At 42.1% G+C, this 19,315-nt stretch overlaps 1 protein-coding gene across 1 annotated transcript in view; it reads left to right on the top strand.

Annotated features, from left to right (window-relative positions):
* Positions 1-19,315, top strand: part of wdr5 (WD repeat domain 5) — a 75,021-nt gene that overhangs the window by 38,904 nt on the left and 16,802 nt on the right. Inside the window, exons 5-13 of the mRNA XM_060934979.1 lie at positions 4,142-4,231; positions 4,384-4,473; positions 4,573-4,656; positions 10,857-10,912; positions 10,999-11,045; positions 11,141-11,216; positions 11,347-11,380; positions 11,500-11,574; positions 11,715-11,802. Coding sequence (XP_060790962.1) covers positions 4,142-4,231; positions 4,384-4,473; positions 4,573-4,656; positions 10,857-10,912; positions 10,999-11,045; positions 11,141-11,216; positions 11,347-11,380; positions 11,500-11,574; positions 11,715-11,802 — 640 coding nt within the window. The remainder of the gene's footprint in view (positions 1-4,141; positions 4,232-4,383; positions 4,474-4,572; positions 4,657-10,856; positions 10,913-10,998; positions 11,046-11,140; positions 11,217-11,346; positions 11,381-11,499; positions 11,575-11,714; positions 11,803-19,315) is intronic.

Below are 19,315 nucleotides of genomic sequence, written 5' to 3'. Positions count from 1 at the left end.
ATCGAACTTGACGTTTACGCATTCCGCGCAGAATATAGAATCGAATCAGCTCTGCGCATGCGCCGTGCGGCACAAAAAAATGGCAGCCACCATGAAGGAAGGAGATCCAGAGTTTTCAAACATTTGCTTAAGTGTGAAATCATAAAATGGTATTCTAGCGAACAACAAAATAGTAACGATTCTGAAAAACAAATCATTCAGTGATCATTTTAATAGTGTGATTTCATCCGAACTCGGCCTAACGGTCGATTTAGAACTACAAAAAGTCCGTGTGTCGGACCATCACAAACCGTTACTGGAAAATTCGTTTGATCTTGATCCATCCGAGACGTTACAAACAGCTTTTGAGTTTTGTTATGCGAAATTCATTACCTACTTTGTTAATGACCCTGACAGATCTGTAGGAGAACCTAATAGATCTATTCAAAATGAGAACGGAACTGAACAAAAAAATGCGTTTACAGAACTAATGCAGGTTGGCTGGACAGAATTAAAAACCGTGTCTGTAGCAAATAAAAAGAACGAATTACACAACGAAATTATAAAAGACATCCAGAGAGAAGGACCTTGTCTATCTAGACATACTGGCCAAACTGAAGGGACAAATGTAGTAATGAACATTACAAACTGCTTATGGTATTTAGACGGCCGCCAGGACAGAATCAAAGAGGCAGTGAAATGCCGAGGATCGTCTGTGGTGACGCCTGTCCCTGCACGGTAGGTTTTATAATAATATTAAAGTTTTTGTACAAGTTTCAGTTGATTAAACTGTCATATTTTATTAAATGTGTCTGCTTTTGTAATAAAGTACTGAAAGAAAAAGCAAACGCAGCATTGCGATTTCTTATCCATCCATATATATATATATATATATATATATATATATATATATATATAATAAAAATAAATAAAAAAAAAATCCCTCCCTCCCTCCTGAAAATTTTTTTGCTCACCCGGTGGACAGGAAACGGATTTTTTTTTAAGGATGGCCTGAGGTAGCTGCATTAGAAGATCTTGGATTTGGACTTGGTCAGTGTAGACACGATTAGATCCTGCATTTTGAGATCAAGCAGTTTAGACGTCTTTGGAGACTTGTGTCTGTGGAGCGATGTTTTTAATTAAAGTGAATGTAATGCCTCTAAACCCCACTTCTTTTTTTTTTTCCCCCCCTTGTACAAAGGGATGTTGATTGACCATGTGTTTTCAAAGCATAGCTGATCCAAAAGGCCATAAATTAATGGAAAATCCGTGTAAAATCAGCTGATTTTACAGGGAATCTGCCGAGACTGAACTGGAAGATCCCGAAGAGGTGCGTGACGTCACAGGTGTAACAATCCAGGCATCAATTTCGTTCTTGTGTGCAGTAGACCGGTCTCGATACAGAATCACGTTTTGGAGAGAATTCTGACAGTGATAGGGATTTTTATATGTCGGATGAAGGGGCAGGTGATTCTTAAGGATATTCCGGAGTAAATGGTTATCTTTTCAATTCCCCAAGACGAGAAACTGCCAGTTCACTCAGTTCATGACGGTCTTTCCTCTGTAGTGCGCGCGAGATGGGTAGATGGAGACCGAGGTGTTCAGAACACAGTGGTTACCTTTCATCATGTTTTCCTGACCAAAATAAAAACAAATGGTCTTACAGTATTCCAGTCTGAGAGCATTTAACACGTTTCTGTTAATAATTAATGATTGCGCGTGCATTTTTTTTTTCTTCCTGTTAAAGTGCATCAGATATGACGAGATCGGATGTTGCGAGTGTGTAAATGTTGCTCATAATCCTGCGTCTGGTGCACTGTGTGAGAGATAATGAGGGGAATCGACAAACTGTCTGTCAGCTCAAATGCCATTTTATTAAACAAATGGGTTTGTTTTTTGCTCCAGTAATTCCCATGTGGTCGTTCTGGTGGTGGTGAACACTGGATGAATCAGATTTATTATGAGTAAGCGATATGAAATCTGCCCGCTTCGTTTGCACAAACCTCACCCACTGTCGCTTTAGATTAGTGGGTGCACAGAGTCAGATGAACCGAAATGACCCAGATAACCAGGGATCCATGTGTGACATCATGCGAGATTAGCCCTGAGGCAAGGCTGCCTTTTTCCGGGATCCGGAAGCCGCGATTTATCAGTAGTTTTGTGCTTGATTTAATAAAATATTTTTTCCCCCTGCTTTATTAATTCGTTTTGGTCATTACTAATGATATTCTTTTTAAAGCTTTACATTAAGGCATTACGTACGCTTGAAAATATTTTAGATGTGGGTGTAAAGGCGGCACGGTGATGTCGTGGTTAGCACTGTCACCTCACACCAGGAAGGTTCCAGGTTCGAAGCTTTCAGCTGACGGGGCCTTTCTGTGTGGTTTGTGTATGTTTACCCACTGTCTGTGTGGGTTTCCTCCGGGTGTTCCATTTTCCTCCCATAGTCCAAAGACCTGCAGATTAGGTAAAATACCTAGTCAGTGCATACTTTGTCAACCAACAAAGATCACTCCCAGAGCAAGGCGTGTAATAATCGGCGAGGTCACAAAGGACTCCAGGGTAACTTCTAAGCAACTGAAGGCCTCTCTCACATTGGCTAATGTTAATGTTCATGAGTCCACCATCAGGAGAACACTGAACAACAACGGTGTGCATGGCAGGGTTGCAAGAAGAAAGCCACTGCTCTCCAAAAAGAACATTTGCTGCTTGTCTGCAGTTTGCTAAAGATCACGTGGACAAGCCAGAAGGCTATTGGAAAAATGTTTTGTGGACGGATGAGACCAAAATAGAACTTTTTGGTTCTTATCCCATCTGTGAAACATGGTGGTGGTAGCATCATGGTTTGGGCCTGTTTTGCTGCATGTGGGCCAGGACGGCTTGCCCTCATTGATGGAACAATGAATTCTGAATTATACCAGCGAATTCTAAAGGAAAATATCAGGACATCTGTCCATGAACTGAATCTCAAGAGAAGGTGGGTCATGCAGCAAGACAACGACCCTAAGCACACAAGTCATTCTACCAAAGAATGGTTAAAGAAGAATAAAGTGAATGTTTTGGAATGGCCAAGTCAAAGTCCTGACCTTAATCCAATGGAAATGCTGTGGAAGGACCTGAAGCGAGCAGTTCATGTGAGGAAACCCACCAACATCCCAGAGTTGAAGCTGTTCTGTACGGAGGAACGGGCTAAAATTCCTGTGCAGGACTGATCAACAGTTACCGCAAACGTTTAGCTGCAGTTATTGCTGCACAAGGGGGTCACACCAGATACTGAAAGCAAAGGTTCACATACTTTTTGTAATATTGAATCGTTTTCCTCAATAAATAAATGACCAGGTATATTATTTTTGGCTCATTTGTTTAACTGGGTTCTCTTTATCTACTTTTAGGACTTGTGTTATTTATGCAGAAATATGTAGAAAGTTCTAAAGGGTTCAAAACTTTTTCAAGCACCACTGTACAGCATAAGCGTATGAGGATTAATCTGCTTTTATTTGAAGTAATTTTACAAATTTATCTAAACCGAGATTGACTGACTCACAGCCAACTTTTTTTTTTTTTTTTGCGTGTGTAGTTTCTTTGGATGAGCAACGTATCGGTATGGAATTGTATTGGTGTATTGAGAGCTCAGAATAATAAGTTGAGCAAAAAAAAATCAATCACCTTACTGGTCTCTTGAAGATCCCATACCATTTGTTTTATCCAATTGTTGTCTCACTGATTTATGGTATCATTATCTTTCTTCAGGTGTTCCGGTTAAGGGTTTCCACAGCAGATCTTGTCCCTCCATCTCCTCCTGTCCTCTGTATCTTTTTCTGTCTCACCAATCGTCCTCGTGTCCTCCTAATCTCGTCTTTGGTCTTCCTCTTTTTTCCTTCTGCCTGCCAACTCCATCTCTAGCGTTTCTTTTCCATATGTATATTATAGTATATCATGTTATCCAGATGTATTTGGATTATATCCAAAACTCAGAATGATTTTGATGAGTGAATCTGGCGTGTGCCAGTTTATCTTGGATTTGTTAATCAGTGAAGAAAGAAGAGTAACTTAAATCCAAGGTCCATGCTTCTATCAGAGCTTCAGATTAATATTATGTACAGTAAAACATTTGTTGGGGTTTAAAAGAGGCTCAGTCTTGTCGCTGTTTGTCCTCCTGCAGGGGATCTCAGATGTGGCCTGGTCCTCGGATTCTAACCTCCTGGTCTCAGCGTCCGATGACAAAACCCTGAAAATCTGGGACGTCAGCTCTGTAAGTCCTGCCGCGTTGATCAAAACTGAGCTCAGACTCTCAACAATGCGAGTGTGAGATGATGAAGGGCTTTGAGTCATGAGGGAATACCTACAAAGAGCCTGGCAGAAGTTTGCAAATATTACTGTATTTTTTTTTCTTTGATTTGTTAGGGAAAATGTCTGAAAACCTTGAAGGGCCACAGCAACTATGTGTTCTGCTGTAATTTCAACCCTCAGTCCAACCTCATTGTCTCTGGATCAGTAAGTTTTTTTTTTTTCCTTTTCCCCCCATCACGACTACATAACAGTGCCGAGTGTTGATTGTGTATAAACGTATCGCTGTCTGTTTTCACCTGAAAGTTTGACGAGAGCGTTCGGATATGGGACGTAAAGACGGGGAAGTGTCTGAAAACATTGCCGGCTCATTCGGACCCGGTCTCTGCAGTGAGTATCTGCTTTGTGCTGAAGTCTGGAAGCATTATGTCGGGACTAAAACATGCTGTTGTAGGAAAGTAATCAATGTATATGTACTAACAAGACGTTCAGTTCCTTTCAATTATTGTAGATTTTTTTTTTATTTTTAATAAACTGGAGCGGCAGCTACAATTATCGACAGTCCATAATTAATTATCGACCCCTTTTCAGATCCATCAAGAAAAAACAAAGGCGCGTTTCAGTTACAACGGTTATTATTGGTTAATTAATCAACCGGAAGACCTGCCTCGCCCTTTGATCTTGTCGTCTGATACGTTATCGGAGATGGAATTTTTTATTTATTTATTTTTTTAAGCACGATCAGCAATTTGAGAAACCCGGACGTTATCATCATCATCGCAGGTAAGCATGGTGGAAAGATCATGGACGTGTTTTTCCTGATCAAATTCACCGATATTTCATGATCTCCTTGTCAAAACCTACTTTATTTCTGACTCTTTCATTTCACAGTCGCCGTTTTGTATCTAAACGCGCATGAGGCGTCGATAATAGCGATCACTTTCACCGGTGTCTACCATTATCGACACCCTGTGGAATTAAGGGACATTTACAACTGTTATGGATCGATCTTTGTGTAACATTGTTGAAGTAGATGAAGCACTTTAAAATAAATAAAAGTGCTCTGATTTTTTTTTTTTTTTAATTATACATTTTTTTTCTGATTCATAACAGAATGGAATGTTTATTTGGAATCCGATTGCAATGAATTGGAATTAGACCAGAATTAAATTCCTTGCATATAAAAAATGACATGCTTGAAATATTCAGATTTTTATTCCGTTCAGAAAATATATATACACGACTGGTCAAAAGTTTTAGAACACCCCGATTTTTCCAGTTATTTATTGCAATTCAAGTCGTTCAGCTCCAATGAATGGCTTGAAATGGTACAAAGGTAGGTGCTGAACTGTCAGAGGTTTAAAAAAAAAAAAAAAGGTAAGGTTACCCAAAACTGAAAAATAATGTACATTTCAGAATTATACAAAAAGGCCTCTTTCAGGGAACATGCAATGGGTTAACAATTTAAAGCTGTTCTGCAGCAGTGAAGGTTGATCAAGCCTTGAAAGCTGGCGCTACGAATTCCTACAGGTTTTTTTTTTCCCTCCGTGCTCTCACGGAAGGCGGTCGCATCTCTGCTCTCCTCTCCTTTTTTTTTTCCTACTTGTGCTCTTTGTTCATCTCGTCTGCTTTTTTTTTTTTGAGAGACTCTCCGCATTGAATTTCTAAACTAAAAAAGCATGGATTTGATAAACTGGTCTCCTAACGAAATTGACACAGTTTCTGGGTTCGGGGGAACCCACCTGTCCTGCCGGAACGTCTGTGGAGGACATTGAAGATATCTACCTATTCGGAACCATGATTACAGGACTTTTGCTGATTGGATTAGGCATTGCCCTGGTATATCGAGGAAATCGGACAACGGTGACAGCTATTCAAAGCCCCACAAAGCTGCCCGATATGATTGGAGTGGTGGGCAAAGCTGTTGGCACTTGGACTGTGGACATTCAGAACTTTAACCACAAAATGGTTGTTATCTCGGAGCAGCTTTCAGCTTTGCAAGGAATACGTATTTCGGAGACCAAATGGAATTAAATTGAACAGAAATGGACAGATATGGATGAGTGGTGTGGATGTGTAAAGACTGCGTCTGTTTGAAAGAAAAACAATCTCTATCTTATCGACATTCGGCTCCCTGAACAGCACTGGCCTTGATCAAGGCTGTTGCTGGGGTTACATTCCCCCAGAAGGTCACTGCTGGGAGACACTCTCGCCCTTCCCCGATTTTCCGTGGTCTCCGTTTTTCACCCCCGGTGTGACAAGCGGGTGCGTGACCAGCGCCGTTTGCATGGCTGCAGGAGCAGACGGCTGCTTGCTTGCGCTGGGTTACCTCTACCTCCTCCCCTCCCCTCCTACCCCCTCAAGTCCCATGTTTCAAAGTGTACTTGTGGTGTTGTGTGCTTTTGCGGAGGTTTTTAAATGCTCCCACACTGTACTCCTGATAGGAGTATAGTGGGGGGGGGGGGGGGGGGGGGGGGGTGTGTTCTTTTTTCCTCCTCTTTCCTTTTTTTCTTTTTCTTTTATCCCTGTCTTCCTGTCCTGTTCCCCCTCTGTAAGGACAGGTTGATGGTCAATTTCACTGGTAACAGTGACAATAAAGGGTTCATTCATTCATTCAGTTGTTCCAACTTTTCTTGATTGCTTACAACCCTCTCTGTCTGCATAAAAGCAGTGTTGGAACACACTATGGTACCATACCCTCGTGGGCATCAGTTGATCAGTATTGTCCTGCAGAAAGTAGTGTGTTTGCTACAAAAATGGCGAGAAAAAGGCAATTAACAATGGAAGAGAGACAGACCATTGTAACACGTAAAAATGTCTGTCTTTCCTACAGAGAAATTGCCAAGAAAGTCAAGGTGTCAGTGAGTACAGTTTTTTCTTCACCATCCCGAGGCACTCAGAAACTGGGGGAAACTCTGACAGGAAGAGGTCTGGCACACCCAAAGCCACAACTGAATCGGAGGACAAGTTTCTGAGAGTTAACAGCTTGCGTGATAGGCGGCTCACAGGACAACAGCTTCAAGCACAGCTTAATAATGGTCGTAGTAAGCAAGTCTAAGTTTCAGCTGTAAAGAGAAGACTTCGAGCTGCAGGTTCGACAGGACGAGTTGGAGCAAGAAAGCCATTGCTAAGACGTCGGAATAAGACAAAGAGGCTTGCCTGGGCCATGAAACACCACCAATGGACTACTGAAGACTGGAAGAAGGTATTATGGACTGATGAATCAAAATTTGAAATCTTCAGTTCATCACGCAGGATCTTTGTACGCCGTCGAGTAGGCGAAAGGATGGTTCTAGTATGTGACATCAACTGTCAAACATGGAGGAGGACGTGTGATGGTCTGGGGCTGTTTTGCTGGATCCAGGGTCGGTGACTTGTACAGAGTGAACCAAAACGGCTACCGCAGCATTCTGCAGAGCCATGCAATACCCTCTGGTATGCGCCTAGTTGGTCAGGGGTTCATCCTACAACAAGATAATGAACCAGAACACATGCCAGAACTACCTTAGGAAAAAAGAACAAGATGGTAAGCTTGAAAACAAACATGGAGTGGTCAGTACAGTCTCCAGACTGAAACCCCATCGAGCTGGTTTGGGATGAACTGGACAGAAGAGTGAAAGCAAAGCAACCTACAAGTGCCACACGTTCATGGGAACTTCTGCAACAGATTTGGGAAGAACTTTCTGAAGAATATTTGATTTCTTTTGTAGAAAGAATGCCACGAGTGTGTTCAGCTGTTCCATCTGCCAAAGGTGGCTACTTTTGAGTCAAAAGTTTAGAATAGATTTTGGTCTATAAATTGATTCCATGATTTCTTTTTTTTAACTCCAACTGCTTATTTGTACTATACTTTCATTTCAGAGTGCAATGAGACATTAAACTGAATAGTTTCCAATAAAAAACTGGAAAATTTGGGGTGTTCTAAAACTTTTGACTGGTAGCGCGTGTGTGTATATATAAAATATATTTTTGTGCATTTTGTTGTAAATATCTACCACATATTGTAATATCAGGAGACGTTTTATATTTTGGTTCGAGGAATGACATGCGACCTTTGACCTGGGTTTTCATGTGGTTACAATCTCCGTTGACCGACATATTTATTGGTAAACTATAAAACTAGATATTAATATAAACAACAACAAATAATGATGAACAAAATATGATCTAGAAAAATACTTAAAGTGGAACAAAAAGATTTTCTGACATGGGTTCAACATTACCAGTTCATTTGTTTACAGACATTAGAATTACTTCCTCGTTTACGTAAACACAGTCATCCATATCTTTATATAAAAGATATTTTGTACTAAATCTATGGAAAACAAATTTTAAATAAAAACTGTTTTGTTAACTTAATACCACATCTCTCACTCATCTCATTATCTGTAGTCGCTTTATCCTGTTCTACAGGGTCACAGGCAAGCTGGAGCCTATCCCAGCTGACTACGGGCGAAAGGCGGGGTACACCCTGGACAAGTCGCCAGGTCATCACAGGGCTGACACATAGACACAGACAACCATTCACACTCTCACATTCACATCTACGCTCAATTTAGAGTCACCAGTTAACCTAACCTGCATGTCTTTGGACTGTGGGGGAAACCGGAGCACCCGGAGGAAACCCACGCGGACACAGGGAGAACATGCAAACTCCACACAGAAAGGCCCTCGCCGGCCACGGGGCTCGAACCCGGACCTTCTTGCTGTGAGGCAACAGCGCTAACCACTACACCACTGTGCCGCCCCTACTTAATACCACATACCGCATTTAATTTTTTTAATATAAATAATCATCTGGGTGTCTAACTGTGGAACGGTGTCACGTGACCTGATGCGCCAAGCAATCAGGAATCAACTCCGTTATTTCCAGTGGATGTTTGCGTAACTATTCATGCACAGTTTACATATTAAGTCTTTTCTCAGGGATCGAAACGGGAATTTGGGAGCACTGGTCCGAATGGAGTAGCACTGGTCCGTATTTATAATTACAAATTTCAAGAGGATTTTATATATTTATTCATATAATACAACCATATTATACATGAGTGATCAATTTCAGCTGTCTATAAACTTCTTCCTCAGTCATCTCATTATCATCACAATCTTCGAAACCCTCATCCAGATCATCATCTATCGCAGTGATTCCCAACCACTGTGCCGCGGCACATTTAGTGTGCCGTAAGAGGAGATCAGGTGTACCGTGGGAAATTATCAAATTATTATTTATTTACTGCAAATAATTTGTCTTCGTTCGTGCTAGCGACGTATAGTGACAGGCAGAACAATTAAATACTCTTCCACTAGATGGCAGCAGGTAGCTAATTAACCTGTGTATCTACCTGTTGCCATTTAAACAATAGAATTAGTAATGCTTCGGGTGTGACAGCGGTGATAGCAATGGATAAATATTTGAAAAGAAAAAGTACACAATCCAAACTGGGTCCTGGAGAAAATTCTGACCCAGATGAAGGCCCTAATATGAGTAGAAGTCAGAAGAAAGCAAAAAAAGTGATTTTCCACAACCTATCTATGCAAGCTGGGCTTTTCAAGCATGACTGCTATAAAAACTAAAAAAGGAGAGTGACTCAGAGCTGTTGAGGAAGATCTTCGTGTGTGTCTTTCTTCAATTCCTGCGAGTATATCAGCTTTGTGTTCAACTAAACAGGCCCAGGTTTCACACTAAGTGAGTAAATTGAGACTAGATGATCATTATATTTCATTATATATACTTTTTGTGACATTTTTGTTTGGTGGTGTGCCGTGGGATTTTTCGAATGTAAAATATGTGCCATGGCTCAAGAAAGGTTGGGAAACACTGATCTATCGGGTCATACACCACATCATGCTGCGCCTCCTCGTCATCTTCATCTTCCACCTCCTCATTCTGTCTCTCCTGGGGCTCTACATCTCCTGCCACATACTCCCTCTCATCACCGGCAGGCTGCTCTGGCTCGTCATACTTGTTGAGCGATATCTATTTGTTTTGATAGCTGTCAGAAATGTCAAGCCAAGGACTTTTAAACTTCGCGGGGGTCTAACCTATCTGACCAATAGCGGTTCAAGTTACATTTGTCTTCACGGGCAGCAACGAAAATGAACGGGAAGAAACGAAACTTCGCGCAGCCATGCTGCATGTAGCGGCGTATACTGCGCACGTAAACAATATGGCGGCGCCCGCGTCTATGCCAACTTAACAAATGTCTCACAAAATCTATTGAAATTATCGTAAACGGTAAAATAGACCAAGTTCTGCTTAAAATGGGTGAGAATCGCTGATAGAAACCATCGAGGCAGTGAGTAGTTTGATATATATAATATAGCGTGGCGAGCTAGTCGCCCTCTCGGTTGAGTACATGTTGTCACTAGTCGCCCGTACCCTTTCCAACTCGCATTGGCAAGTGGGCGACCGCCCGTTTCAATCCCTGTTTTCTACTTTTGCAACGGCTAAAAGGTCGTTGCGGTGTCATTAATTAATTAATTAATTAATTGTAGCCGCCGCTCTATTTGTGGTATAAATTATATTTTATACTGTATGTAATGTTTATTTTATGATGATTTTTTTTTTCATTATGCGCCTTTGGTTTCAGGTCCATTTTAACAGAGATGGCTCTCTGATCGTGTCCAGCAGCTACGATGGCCTGTGGTGAGTAAACTTCATCAGAGCTTCTTCATAAGCACGCTCAGATCTTGAGCGCATAATTAATGCTCGGGTTAATGTCGTCGTTACAGCCGTATTTGGGATACAGCATCAGGCCAGTGCCTTAAAACGCTCATTGGTAAGTTCTCAAACTCCAGTAATCAAGTTTTCAAAGCTCTCAGGAGTCGTTTTGTGTAAACATCGTTATCATCTAACCCTACATGTCTTCCTCAGATGACGATAACCCCCCTGTGTCCTTTGTAAAGTTTTCCCCCAATGGCAAATACATTCTGGCTGCCACGCTGGATAAGTGAGTAACAGCCCTCCTGCTGATTTCTGCTTCTGACTCAAATTCATCATATTTTTGGAGCAGATTGATTTTGGTTTGAAATGCTACAAGTTAAAACCGTTTGTTTGTTTGTTTGTTTGTTTGTTTGTAGCACTCTGAAGCTTTGGGACTACAGCAAAGGAAAGGTGAGGACGATAGTTTATCTTACTCTGGGAAATACAAACATTTAACTTACTGGAATGAGGAAAGTGACCTACAGATTAATTTCCTCTATTTCTTCACTTAACACGTTTCCTTTTTATAGTGCTTGAAAACGTACACCTGTCACAAAAATGAGAAATATTGCATATTTGCGAATTTCTCCGTCACGGGCGGCAAGGTAAGGAAGGCGTTCTCAGCTTTTAGCATGCGAGACTTTTATTTTGAAGCCTAGATTTTTAATGTACGCATAAATTTATTTTATTTTTTTGTGTGCGTATGGGGAAGTGGTTGTTACTGTAACCCGTTTTTCCCTCTCAGTGGATTGTCTCGGGCTCGGAAGACAACATGGTTTACATCTGGAACCTGCAGACGAAGGAGATCGTACAGAAACTGCAGGGTCACACAGGTAAAATAAACACCACAGCCAGAAACGCTACTATGATTGATTATACGTATATCTTTTGTTAAATGCCAGCTTTTTTTTTTTTTTTAACAATTTATGCTGAAGGTGAAGTGAATATCGGTGAATAATAACCTCGACTTCATCTTGATTATTCACTAAGGGTGTATTCAGACCAGGATAGTTCGATAGTTCACTTGCTTTGGTCCGAACCAAATGTTTTTTTTTATTTTTTCATTTTGGTGCGGTTCGCTTTCACACTGTACATTTTAGTAAGCGGACCAAAATCTGTCAACAAAGCCACGCGCCCTGAGGTCGTTCAGCTATTGGTCAGAGACGACACGCGCACAAAACGTCAAGCTCAAAAGTAGTCACGGAGGCTTTCCCAGGGTTCCCGCGGGGTTTTAAAAGGTAGTTAATTAAAATAGGCTAAATTATGGCCAGTAAAAGGTAGTAAACGTAATCTGATGTGGTAGTAAATTTTTTTGACCCCCATCCAACTGGGCCTATGTGTTTTTCTAATTCGTTTAATTAACCTGCATGCCATAATATCCATAAATTACTACATTTAGGCGAATTTATTTTTATGTATCGAGGAGGACCGCAGTGAGGAGTTGGTGGCGCATGCGCATTGAATTCCAATAACGGTCGAATCCAGTATAAATTTATACCAGAGATTGTTTAGTACGAGACTGACTTTGTTTATACAGCTCTAGTCGAATCTATCTGTTGACCCGACTGGCGACATCTGCACGAGAATTAAACAATGGGGAAATGCAAATTTTCAGACCTCTGGCTGGAGGAACCTGATTTTAAAGACTGGCTAAAGGCGGTAGATGGCAATCGGCGAGAGGCGTTCATTGAAAAGTTGATCGAAGAAAAGGTCAAACAACTGAGGCACATGTAATGCGTTGTGTGTGTGCCTGGTGCGTTGTGTGTGCGCGTGCACGCCTGGTGCGTTGTGTGCGCGCGCCTGGTGCGTTGTGTGCGCTCCATTTGAGGCATCCAAAATGTGATGAGCAAATCTGTTGAACTGTTCAAATGATTAAGATTAACCCTCTAAAACACTGATCTCTGGGAGGAAGGTGTTGACTCTGCCCACGGGCCTTCACGACTACAGGACTGGTGCAAATGACTATCTTAAGCAAACTTGGCAATGTGTTGAGAGACTGCCAAAATAGGGCTTGGGTTATGTGTGTTTTGTATCTTTAGGGTGTGTGTCTTGTCTTTGTCATGTGTGTGTGTGTGTGTGTGTGTGTGTGTGTGTGTGTGTGTGTGGGTTCGTGTTTGCCATTTGACCTGATCTAAATGTAATGAGTTGATGTACCTAAGCACATGATTTTTTGTGCAAATCTGTTCACCTGTTCAAAAGATTATTCCATAAACAAAAGGTCGGCCATCTTGAAAGTGTTGGCCGACAAAATGTAATCAGATCTTGTACCTAATGTGAAGTGTTGACACACAAGGTTTATTGCAAATCTGTGTACCCGTTAAGAGGTTATGGGCCACAGTTTCACAGTTCAATAAAATTATAACTTATATGTGGAAGTTTGTTTTCTTTTATGCAAATATGCATTACTCCATGTGTAGCCCTAGCAATGGGAGGTTCTATTATGCGTCCAAAGGGAAAGAGTTACACTACCGGTACGTTCAGATTTTCTTTCTATCTTGTCTCATCAATCCAACTCTTTGGGTAGAGTTGTCACTAACTTGTATGTAGCACATTCACTTGGACTAACACGTAGACTCAAAGATTACCTTGTTAAATTGTGAGAAAATGTCCAAATCCAAATTGTCGCTGTGGTAGTAAAAAAAATTGTGAAGGTAGTAAATTCAACATAAAATATCTGTAGGAACCCTGCTTTCCGTGCTGTCATTCTTTTTAATGTCATCAAAGCTATATGCTTTTTCCAGTTTTTACTGTTTTCACAATTGTGCGATTACTATGCTGTTGTACAAGTAATTTATCAACGACGACTTCAAAGGGCAAGGCGGCTACGGAGGATAGCGCTGATGAGCGCACATCATGTTGTGACAGTTCTGGCTCTTCATGCAAGACGGAGGAGGTATGTGTGGGGATATTCGCCTTATCCATCGTAATAGATGAATTTCTTTTTTGCGTCGCTAGTACCGCCACTTTTTGAAAGAATGTCCCTGATTTTAATGTAGGTCTGACGGAGTTTCTTCACTTTTAGCCGACATTGTTCTGGGGAGCGCGTGAACCCCTTCTCCTTCATTTTCTCACTGAATACAGCAAACACGTCGGCATTTTTGTGTGTTCTCTCCAAAAGCTCAGATATGTGGACATCTGCCCATATATCCACAAGGGTGCGCGTTTCTTCCTCGGCCCACGTTTGCCCCCTACTCATTTTTTGTACTCTGTAGTCTAGCCTACCACTGGTCTGAATGACTGAACGACTGTTGTAAGGTTCCCTTGACAACCGAAACAGTGTTTGCACTTTGCGGTGGAGTGTCAAGACTCTGTTTCCCATAATGCTCGACAAACGACGGAAGCTCCCGAGGTACAAAAAAGCAAAACTGTCGGATTAGGTCCTGTCTGCTTTCACACCTCCAAAAGGTCCGCACCAGAGTTCCTTTGGTCCGGACCGAGTCCGACCTTGCAGCTCGGTCTCGGTCCGCTTGTTTGGTCCGGACCAGAGTTCGGTGGTTTGTATTCAGACCAACCCAAAAGGTCCGGACCAAGGGAGTGTTCGTTTGGTCCGGACCAAACAACGTAGGTGTGAATACGCCATAAAATTCACCGAGCCTGAGGTGGATAAATCAAATCAAAGTCCTTCCCACGCCATGTGGCGCGTAGGGCGGTGCCGATCTCTGTTTCTGTAGCCTTCAGCCTCTCGCCTATTACATAGCTAAGATTACGGTGGGGGGCGGGTCCTCTGGTAACCGCAAGAGTTTGATTCCCCACTCACATCTGTATTGTAGCGTGCCTTGCCCTAGGCACCATTTTTATGCCTCCGCCACCTTAAGGTGCAGGAGGCATTATGCTTTCGGGTTGTCCGTCTGTCTGTGCGTGCATGCCGAAACCTTGTGAACGCAATATCTCCAAGGCTAATGAAAGGAATTTCACCAAACTTTCACCATTTGTGCGCTTTGGGACAAACATGAACTGATTTAGATTTTGAGGTTAAAAGGTCTAAGGTCAAGGTCACTGTGAGGTCAAATGTCCATCCCCAAACCTTGTGAACACCATATCTCAAAGGCTAATGAAAGGAATTTCACCAAACTTTCACCATTTGTGCATTTTGGGACAAACATGAACTGATTAGATTTTGAGGTTAAAAGGTCACAGGTCAAGGTCACTGTGAGGTCAAATGTCCATCCCCAAATCACAGCTTAATAAGGCGTGTAGTCTACCAGGCGGAGGCATCCCCATCGACACCGTTGGCGTCGAGTTCTATCTAGTTATAATGGTCTTTGGTATGACCCGACCGTGAGTCATGGATGCAAACGGCGCGCCTTTTGGCGGATGCTGCCTTTTTCACGGCTGTCTGGGGGACTTGTGTGAATCGCGCGGATCCGATGAGTTTTTTTTGGGGGGGGGGCGTTGGAGTGTCTGATTTATAATTTCATCAAAGTAAATTCTGTATTAAAATTACTAAATAAGGGGGCGTCGTGGCTCAGGTGGATAAGGCGCCATACCATAAATCCGGGGACCCGGGTTCGATTCCGACCCGAGGTCATTTCCCAATCCCTCCCTGTCTCTCTCCCACTCATTTCCTGTCCTGTCTCTACACTGTCCTATCCAATAAAGGTGAAAAAAGCCCAAAAAATATCTTTAAAATTACTAAATAAGCAAATGCCGTTACAGTCCATGAAACATAGGAAGTATAAGTATGAGAAGAAAACAGTAAATCAGAAAGCTGCGCACGTAAAGCCAATTGGCTGTGCGCCATTATCTGCTGCTGGCTGCACTTCACTGCATGCGCAAGGATTTCCATCAGTCCAACGTAAGTTACGTAATTGGCTTTACGTACGCAGCTTTCTGATTTACTGTTTTCTTCTCATACTTCCTATGTTTCGTGGACTGTAACGGCATTTGCTTATTTAGTAATTTTAAAACAGAATTTACTTTGATGAAATTATAATCAAACACTCCAAACCCCCCCTTAAAAAAAAAACTCATCGGATCTGCGCGATTCACACAAGTCCCCCAGACAGCCGTGAAAAAGGCGGCATCCGCCAAAAGGCGCGCCGTTTGCATCCATGGTGAGTAGAACTCCTGATTGAGAGGCGGACACACTAACTACTCGGCCAACTCGCGGTCCAGGTGGATAATTGTTTTAGTATAAATACACAGGTGATTTTATTTTAAAAGAAATATATTTCAAAATTCAAAAGCAACATGCAAATATAATAATGGCGCAGCGCAGACTTGTCACTTACCTACGCCGACTTACAGAAAATCCTTTGTTTTGAAATCTAAGTGTTTTCCCCAGAAAAAATTAAAGCCCTAAATTCTGGCATGATAATACACAGATAATTGAGCGCCAATGGCGCGAAGCGAAACTAGAGAGGTCCGGGGGCATGTCTCCCCCCGGAAAATCTTTTGAAAATGGATGCTCTCAGGTGCATTTTCAGGGTCTCTGAGAGGTTTGACGCTACGTTCACACTGCAAGGCTTAATGCTCAATTCCGATTTTTTTGTGAAATCCGATTTTTTTGTAAGGTCGTTCACATTAACAAATATATGCGACTTGTATGTGATCCTCAGTATGAACGAAAAGCGACCTAAAAGTGTTCCGCATGCGCATTGCAGGATACGACGACGTCACACGCAGTGAGCATGGCCAGTGTTTACGGAAGTAACCTAAAGTTTCCTGTGTATGACAGTAGCCAGCATGGAGTACCTGGCGATGATGCAGTTGTTGTTGCGACGGAGCCAGAACATGCACAATAGCCTGATGTTAAGGAGGAGGTTGAGAAGGAAGAGGGCAAGGGTTTTGGCTCAGGCGTTCTGCGGGGTAGTGACTGCAACCTCCGTTCAAAGGAACATCAAAGCCATGTTGTTGTAACTTTTTTTGAGAGACCCGCCGCCTACTTCAGCGCAGAATAGTGACGTTTGTGGCTTGTTGATGACGTGTAGGTCGGATGAATGCGACCTGGTGGTTCAGACTGAAGTCGCATATGAAAAGAGCGGATAGGAATCGGAATTAGGACCACATATCCAAACGGCCTGGGTCGGATTTGAAAAAATCGGATCTGTGTCGTTCATATTGTCAATAAAAGATCGGATACAGGTCACATATGGGCGAAAAGATCGGATTTGAGTCACTTCAGCCTGCAGTGTGAACGTAGTGTTAGAGACAGGATTATAGGATTACCAGTGTTTCAATGATTTCTGACTTAAATAGTATTAATGTATACACATTTGAAATTTCGCCTTAAAGTTCAACATGCAAGTTAAACTGTTTTGTTATAGATTACTGAGGTATACGATAGATTGAAAATCTACGGGGATCCCTTAATTACCTATGATCAAGTAGTGTTGCAACAAAAATGTGCGTGAAAATATGAACAGTGGTTTGCGCTATCTTATGCAATCCAGTGAAGAGAATCGATCATCATGACCTCCTGTTGATCACAAAGGGATCTGAACCTAAGACCTGCCACCTTAAAATAAGTTGCTGTGTTACTATATCTGTAATGATTTAGAATGCTTCGGATGCAGTTACCGTAATATATGTATAACTAAGATACACTGAAAAGAAAAGTAAGGCAACTGCATATTATAATAATAATGATAAGTTAAATTTATATAACGCCTTTCAAGAAACCCAAGGACGCTTTACAATCAGGCTTTCGTCTAAACGGGGGAACAGGGGTGCTGCGCCCTCTTACTCTCGGCGTGCGCCCCCTTACCGACTCCGTGAAAACATCCCAGCAACACCACGTGACAATGTGTCTGATCATCAAATACGTTATAATTGCTCCAAAAATATTCCAATCATAGTAGATACACCGCCAGACGGTGCAAAAACAATCCGAATTGGCGTTTTCCAGACTGAGGCGCCATGTTGTTTAGTTGTCGCAGCTGCTCTCGCGAGATTTGACATGGGTTACATACAACGTCAGCTGACTTGTAGCGCGAGATTTCTTGAGACTGAATGACCTTTCACCCACCGGCACGGGAGCTTTTGACAGAAGTAGTCCGCGAGTTGTTTTTGTTGACACTTGGGCATTTAAAGATGTCATCCCGCGGCATGAAGCGGAAGAAAGCCAAAGACTGTCCGGGGCAGAAGAAGATTACTTCTTTCTTTTTCAATGTTGACAATTTGTTACAATTTCCCTCTCAGATAGCCTCAGAATGTCCCATTGGAGCATTTTTCAAAGGCTTTGCACGGCGGGGGGGGACAACCGGCACTATACCCCCCTCCCCCCGCTTCGCTCCCTCGCCATGGTGAGCGCCCTCATACTAAATTTTTATAGAAAAAACCCTGACAATTATAGACAAATAAATAAAAAAAAATATAAATAATAATAATAAAAAGTAAAAAGTCCACTGAGTAGGGGTCAGGATGTAATTCCCGTGGTGTAGCAGCCACAGTCCCACCAAAAGGCGCACGAAAATGAGTCCCACATCTCCAGCACCGCCGCCATGACACCGTCAACAACATCGCTCGAACACCACGCCATGGATCCACAAAGCGAGCAGAGAAGCTCCGCCACGCAGAGCGCTGGTGTGTTCCACACCGCCTGCACAGCCGCTGCGACGCCACCGAGCAACATCGCTCGGAACATCACGCCAAGCACTAAAGCACAGAGCGCTGGACAACCACGATGTAAAATGAGCAACGAGCTCTCTGCAGTCCACAGCTGAGAGCACAGGCATCGCCCACAGCGAACCAAGGCCTGAAGGGAACCGACACCCAAAACTGGGTCTGGAGCTACAGCACCACCGGCGGACAAAAACACTCAAACATCAAACTACACAAACACACACAAAAAATAAATAAATAAATGAAAATAGAAAAAGAAATAAAATAAAATAAAAAAAAAGCTCTGGTGAGAAGCGGCAGCCAGAACGCGCACGACATACTCTCAACCGGAAACAGAAACGAAAGAGAAAAAAAAAAGTTTATTATATAAAAAAGTTTATTATAAAGTTTAAATTTTGGCACTTTATTAAATGGACTGGATTAAGATTAAAACATATTTGAAGGAAAACTTAATTCATACATTTAAGTTTGCAGAAAGATTCTGTACTTATAAACACATTCATGAAGAGAATTTGTTAAGTGTCAAATGTAGCATCATTTCGAATAATAACGATGAGCGTATTTGGCAGTGTGACGTCACTGTGAGCCTTTAACAAAAGAATAATCCGGAGCCGCCTTTTGTTAAATGGATCCCAGTGACATCACACTGCCAAAAATGCTTATGATTATTATTTGAAATGATGCTATATTCGACGCATTTGGACAACTTCACTTCGTGAGAGTGTTTATAAGTACGTAATCTTTCTGCAAACCCAAACTAATGACTTCAAGTTTTCTACTCCT

Source organism: Neoarius graeffei, chromosome 12, assembly GCF_027579695.1.
Source record: "Neoarius graeffei isolate fNeoGra1 chromosome 12, fNeoGra1.pri, whole genome shotgun sequence".
Classification (NCBI taxonomy): domain Eukaryota; kingdom Metazoa; phylum Chordata; class Actinopteri; order Siluriformes; family Ariidae; genus Neoarius; species Neoarius graeffei.
This window is presented reverse-complemented; position numbering and strand designations above follow the sequence as displayed.